The 7,166-nt window shown below is 42.4% G+C and overlaps 1 protein-coding gene across 2 annotated transcripts in view; it reads right to left on the reverse strand.

Annotated features, from left to right (window-relative positions):
- LOC108697715 (multiple epidermal growth factor-like domains protein 11) overlaps positions 1–3,881 on the reverse strand; it is a 20,451-nt gene extending 16,570 nt beyond the window's left edge. Inside the window, exons 1-2 of one of the 2 annotated variants that reach the window (XM_018228021.2) lie at positions 3,692–3,881; positions 123–260 (exon numbers count right to left, since the gene is read on the reverse strand). In XM_018228021.2, coding sequence (XP_018083510.1) covers positions 123–260; positions 3,692–3,815 — 262 coding nt within the window. In that variant the 5' untranslated portion in view covers positions 3,816–3,881. Of the gene's footprint in view, positions 1–122; positions 261–2,667; positions 2,732–3,691 lie in introns of those variants that run through there. The other variant, XM_018228029.2, reaches the window with a different exon arrangement.
- Positions 3,882–7,166: the final 3,285 nt, after the last annotated feature.

Here is a 7,166-nt window from a genome sequence, read left to right on the forward strand (position 1 = left end):
GGCGGCCCTTAAGGGAGAGATGCCAGATCCCTGTACTAAGAACAATTCTGATGGTTTATTTGTCCTTTAAAATAATTCAAAATGACTCCCATCACACTGACTGATGCCCAGACTGTACTTACCATTGCTGGGGAATGTCCCTGCTGGACAGGCTGTGCACTGCGATGTATTGATCGAGCTGCAGTTTGTCCCAATTATCGGTGCCCAAGTAGAGTTGCCCGGGACCGGAGTGCTGAGGAGTTGGCTACGGACTGAACAAGCTGAAAGACAAAAGGAGAATGAAGAAGCAACAATTAATATGGAGCCTATGCTGTAATTAGGGTTTATTTTTATCTTTCTTCCCTACTAATAACATTGGCACCAAGTAGTATTTTACCAAACAAGCTGGTAAAGCCCACAGTTTGGGTTTTTTCCCTAAAAGGGGTTTTCTAGTAATGGTGTAGCTTGGGGCCCAGTGAAATACTTAATCCAGTGTTTTTCCTTGACCCACATTCTCATGATTCAGCAATGGTTCCTTCCAAATGCACATTGTATTTTCCTTCCATTATGCAAGATCCCAGTTTGTTAAAGTGGATAAACAATTACAGCAGCACTCCGATATGTGAAAAAAACTTTTTATTCGTGCAACAACGAAAAAAAAAAGTTTTTTTCACATATTGGAGTGCTGCTGTAATTGTTTATCCACGTGTAAAGAACCTGTGCAGAGAGGAGTTCAGCGTGCACCCGAGACTACAAACAGTGAGTTGTGTGAGTGTGGCACTTTACCTTTGACTTTGTCCAGTTTGTTAAAGTGTTACCGACACTAAAAAACTACTTTTTGAAATATGAATGTTCATTAAAAGTTACCTATAGGTCATGTTGATCGTTTTTTGCCGAGATGTTTGTCTATGTAAGTAATTGTTAGTTGAAGTTCCTAAACCTGACTGTCACATCTCAGCCTGGCAGTTAGAGTTTCTAATGCTAACGGACCTGAATGCGTCTACTCCTGCGGCTGAACGCATAAAAACGGAAAGCAGGGGAGCGCAGCTTCAAACGCTCGTCTGTAAGAGCCCTTAAAGCTGAAGAATTGGGACAACATTTAGTTATACAATCGGCTATATAAATATATTTATAGCTATACAATCGGCTATATAATGAACTGGGTTTTTTCCAATTACATGAATTTAATCTAAAATTAAATATTTTTGAAGTTAAATTACCGTGTGCAGATAGAGAGATACTTTTGATCATAATTAAAAAATTGTCTGTCTCCTGCACCACTCAATCTTGCGAGTAGTGTAAAACCTTTCTCATGGATACAGTGCAGTATGAGTGTTACAAATAAATACCCACCCCCATCAGTGAATTTTGGGCGCCAAAAGTGATGTCATAAGTGCATATATCGAGTGCCAGTTCATCCTTAATCTTCTTTGCCTATTACAGGCTGCACTGTATCCTTGAGAAAGGTCCCCATGTGGGACCGAAACGTCGGATAACATGTAAAAGTGTGTGAATAAATTGACACGTTTTTTCACCAAACCATACAGAGAGTGCTGATCTTCTATTCATATTTTACTGCTGATTTGATCGTGCACCGCTGACTTCGTCTTGGATTGAGATTGAGTGCGGGCACTGCCGGATACATACATACATATATACATACATATACATATATATTAGTTGAGTGCTCTGCCAATTGATAAAAACTATCCTTGAATAAGTTACACAACGGAATAAATACAGTGCCAATCCCATGTATAATACCCCAAAACACCCAATGCCAATCCCATGTATAATCCCCCAAACACCCAATGCCAATCCCATGTATAATCCCCCAAACACCCAATGCCAATCCCATGTATAATCCCCCAAACACCCAATGCCAATCCCATGTATAATCCCCCAAAACACCCAATGCCAATCCAATGTATAATCCCCCAAAACACCCAATGCCAATCCCATGTATAATACCCCAAAACACCCAATGCCAATCCCATGTATAATACCCCAAAACACCCAATGCCAATCCCATGTATAATCCCCCAAAACACCCAATGCCAATCCCATGTATAATCCCCCAAAACACCCAATGCCAATCCAATGTATAATCCCCCAAAACACCCAATGCCAATCCAATGTATAATCCCCCAAAACACCCAATGCCAATCCCATGTATAATACCCCAAAACACCCAATGCCAATCCCATGTATAATCCCCCAAACACCCAATGCCAATCCAATGTATAATCCCCCAAAACACACAATGCCAATCCCATGTATAATACCCCAAAACACCCAATGCCAATCCCATGTATAATACCCCAAAACACACAATGCCAATCCCATGTATAATACCCCAAAACACACAATGCCAATCCCATGTATAATACCCCAAAACACCCAATGCCAATCCCATGTATAATACCCCAAAACACACAATGCCAATCCCATGTATAATACCCCAAAACACACAATGGGATAAATACAGTGCCAATCCCATGTATAATACCCCAAAACACACGGCAGAATAAATACAGTGCCAGTTCCATGTATAATACCCCAAAACACACAATAAACATCGTGCCAATTCCATGTATAATTGAGGAGGCTTAGCCCACCCAATCCTTCATTGAAATCCCAGCTTCAAACACTGCCCTATGGAAGAAAACATGAATCTTGTCTTCTGACCCGGAATGTGGTGAATGTGGTTTCCCACTGCAGGACCCAATACAATCATCTGAACCACTGGCCGGCTCTTAATTCTATTCTCATTCCCAAAAATTAACAGAACTCAAAAGGAGAAGGTGAGGGCAGGGATTTGCATATCTCACACCTATACAATTAATTGGCTTTCATGCCGACTCGCTGCCAGAAATGACTGGTGTTGTCTCGGCACAAACATTATAGGAGTTATTTCAGGTTTGAACTGGATAGACCAGTTGTCCTTTTCCAGCCTCAGTGACTATATAATCATGTAACTATTTCTGGGTTTTGGAGTTTTCTTTCAATGGCCTTTGTTGAACTATGGGGAAAGGGAAAGATCAGGCAGTAGTCCCATTAATTAAAAGAAACTGCAAGAAAACATTCAACGTTAGTTACTACTTGTAAACGTTTCGGATCAATTAATGCGGCAAACTCACGCCTTTAACAAAATGTTTACTTAGGACATTGCTCTGTAGTAAAAGAGGAATTTACTTTATAACAACTTCTCAGTCTGACAAAGACAAAGGAATTCAACGCTTGTAAAATAACTTGTGTTTTATTTAAAAAAATTATTTTCACTTTGGAAATGAGATTCGCTGGAATCACTAGTAACCAGGCAGGTGTTTGAGTTGGAAACTGGATTTAAAAAAAAAATACAGGATAACAACAAATATTCAACCTCAGAACAAGAAGAATGAAGCCTGAAAGTTCATTTCAAAGAGAGGCTGATAAATGTCGACATAAGGGAGAACAAATATTTCAAATATCATTCTATGTTTTTTTAACTCTAACTTACCCTTTAATATGGAACAATACAGACTGCGGGGCTTCAAAACAACCCTTTCAAGTGATTTATAAACACACACAAAGTTCTATCTAAAACTGTGCTTCTGTTAGTTTGCTTGGTGGAAAAGTAGCAGTTAGTTAGTAAGTGCTGCAAGGGTCCACAGCTGACAGTTGCATTGCATGCCATTGTTAATGGAAGAAGAGGGACAAGGGAATCACTCACCTAGGAGGCAGACAGCACAGGCAAGACGCAGGGGGGTGTAGATGCTCATTTTCATTGCACAGTACTGAGCAAGTCTCCCTGGAGCACAGAACTTCCCCCTGTGCCGGGCTGTTCTCCTTCTCATTCATCATCAGCTGACTCTGATCATGTGCTGTTTGTACTGAGCCAGGACTCCCTGCAAGTTCCACAGCAGCCACTGAGAGCTGTAATTATCAATCTACTCCCAGGGCCATGACAGTTTGTTCCTAACTGCCAGCAACACCGTCACAGTCATTAGCAGTGTGTTCCCAGTACATTCTAATAGGTTTCTCCAAACTGCCACCCATGATCCTATGGCACACGGGGACCTGACTTACAGTTGCCACCTTGCCCCTTTAAAACTGAAGACATATGGAATCCACAGCCTGCATGGCTAATTAGCAATTCATTTAGATGCATGCTGCAGACTGGACTGATTTATGTGCAGCCATGCATCTAAATCAATTGCTAATTAGCCATGCAGGCTGTGGATTCCATATGTCTTCAGTTTTAGGGCTATTCCACACGGGGAGATAGCCTTGCGTTTGCGGTCGCGGCGACAAAGCGCCGCGCCAGTCGCCGCGACCGGCGCAGGCGACAGTTTTGTATGGGCGCCTATGTAAAAACGCCTGTGCTAACCACACGAGGCGATGCGCTTTTCAACAGTCGCCTGAAAATGCCTCGCCAGGCTTTTTCAGGCGACTGTTGAAAAGCGCATCGCCTCGTGTGGTTAGCACAGGCGTTTTTACATAGGCGCCCATACAAAACTGTCGCCTGCGCCGGTCGCGGCGACTGGCGCGGCGCTTTGTCGCCGCGACCGCAAACGCAGGGCTATCTCCCCGTGTGGACTAGCCCTTAAAGGGGCAAGGTGGCAACCGTAAATCCTGACTCCAAGCCTAAAAGGAAATATAAACCCAAAGGCTTATGAAGGAAGATGTCATTCATTTGCAGATACAGGGTTGGACTGGGCCGGCAGGATACCGGAAAAAAAGCGCCCTGAAGAAGAGGAGATTTGTTTCAGGGCGAGCATGTGTCTCTGCCCTAAGGGCTCTTACACACGGGCGTTTTTACCTGCGCTCCCCTGCGTTGCGCTTTCTTCCATTCAGCCGCAGGGGAGTGAAGGAGTAGACGCACTGAATTCTTTTCAATGGGGTTGTACTCACACAGACGCATGTAAACGTTGAGCCGCAGGAGGGACGCAAGCATGTTGCATTTCAGCTGCGTTTGGCACATATATGCGTCTGTGTGTGTACAGCCCCCTTCACAATAATGGAGTGCATCTACTCCTGCGCTCCCCTGCGGCTGAACGGAAGAAAGCGCAACGCAGGGGAGCGCAGGTAAAAACGCCCGTGTGTAAGAGCCCTAACAGTTGATTTTAACTTCAAGCTGTTTCACAGTGGTTTCCCAGTTCCCTCTTAGGGCTCTTACAGATGAGCATTTTTACCTGTGCTCCCCAATTTCATGCGTTCAGCCGCAGGGGAGCGCAGGAGTAGACGCACTGAATGCTTTTCAATGGGGCTGTACTCACACCGACACATGTAAGCGCCGACAGTAGGAAAAATGCAACATGCTGCTTCCCAACATGCGTTTGGCGCTTACATGCGTCTGTATGAGTATAGCCCCATTGAAAAGAATTCAGTGTGCCGCTCCCCTGCGGCTGAACGCATGAAATCGGAATGCAGGGGAGCACAGGTAAAAACGCTCGTCTGTAAGAGCCCTGACAGTGTGCTCTGAACTCCCAGCAACTCCCACCCATTTCCTTGTAATTAAAGGGGCAGTAAAGTCTGGTCACAAGTTGATTCCACATGACAAACACCCCCAGCCATTAGGTTTAAATTTCCTATTTTGGCAATTCCTATTTTTACGATTCCGAGGAATCCTAGGAAATGTGAATGTTGGGTGTTTCTGTTTGTATAATTATATCTTTATACAAACAGTGATGTCATCATTCATAAATGATGTCACTTGTCACATGACTCTTTTAAACTTAAATATGAAAAAATGAATACAAGTTCTTATGGTATCACTTCTGGTGGCGTCATAAGAACATTTATGGGTGTAATTACCTTTCTGAATATATATATATATATATATATATATATATATATATATATATATATATATATATATATATATATATATATATATATTTCTAACCAGATATAAGATTTATGTTTATTTTATGCCCAGATTTGTCTCTCTGCCATTCTGTATTGGTCTTTCCCTGCAGTTGTAGAGAGGTAATGTTGCCCAACCGGGGCCCTGACACCCACCAAGGGATTTTCTAGCCCTCGTACAGACTAAGGGTCCCGCACCCTAAGTGCTACATCCTTTTTTTGGCCTCTGAATATTTGGTATATCACATTTGGCTCATTGTGTGGAATAAGCTGCACATTAGAGTAATGAGGCATAAATGTCATTGTTTATCTATTTAGATTGTAAGCTCTACTGGGCAGGGGTTGCTGAGATGGAGACAGTGACAAGTAACTTGATTATTTCAGATGCCGCACAGAATGTTCAATCTGATTAATAGATCTGGAAACTTTCTTCCTTCCACGGCATGAAGGGTTTTATAAAATATTTGATCGTTCCCCTTTAAAGGAACAGCAAAAAAATGAAAGTGTATTAAAGTAATGAAAATATCATTAGTGTTGCCCTGCACTGGTAAAACTGATGTGTTTGCTTCAGAAACACTACTATAGTTCATATAAACAAGCTGCTGTGTAACCATGGGGGCAGCCATTCAAGCACAGGATACACAGTAGATAACAGATAAGTACTACTATAGTTTATATAAACAAGCTGCTGTGCAGCCATGGGGCAGCCATTCAAGCACAGAATACACAGTAGATAACAGATAAGTACTACTATAGTTTATATAAACAAGCTGTTGTGTAGCCACGGGGGCAGCCATTCAGGCACAGGATACACAGTAGATAACAGATAAGTACTACTATAGTTTATACAAACAAGCTGCTGTGTAGCCATGGGGGCAGCCATTCAAGCACAGGATACACAGTAGATAACAGATAAGTACTACTATAGTTCATATAAACAAGCTGCTGTGTAGCCATGGCGGAAATTGAAAAAAGACTATATGGCACAGGTTAAATAGTGGATAACAGATAACACCATTATGTTCTACAGAGATTATCTGCTGTGTAACCTGAGCGTTTTCTCCTTTGAATGGCTGCAGCCATTGCTACACAGCAGCTTGTTTATATAAACTATAGTAGTGTTTCTGAAGCAAACACATCCGTTTTACCAATGCAGGGCAACAGTGTCGGACTGGCCCACCGGGATACCAGGAAAAGTCCCGGTGGGCCCAGGTGTCAGTGGTCCCTCCTGCTGCTAAACATTTGGCTTATTTCATGGCCATTCCCTATTTCTATGAGAACAAAGAGACTAAATAGATGGAATAATAGATTATTGTATGTAAAGAAATGGAGAATAGAGT

Source organism: Xenopus laevis, chromosome 1L (genome assembly GCF_017654675.1).
Source record: "Xenopus laevis strain J_2021 chromosome 1L, Xenopus_laevis_v10.1, whole genome shotgun sequence".
NCBI classification, from domain to species: domain Eukaryota; kingdom Metazoa; phylum Chordata; class Amphibia; order Anura; family Pipidae; genus Xenopus; species Xenopus laevis.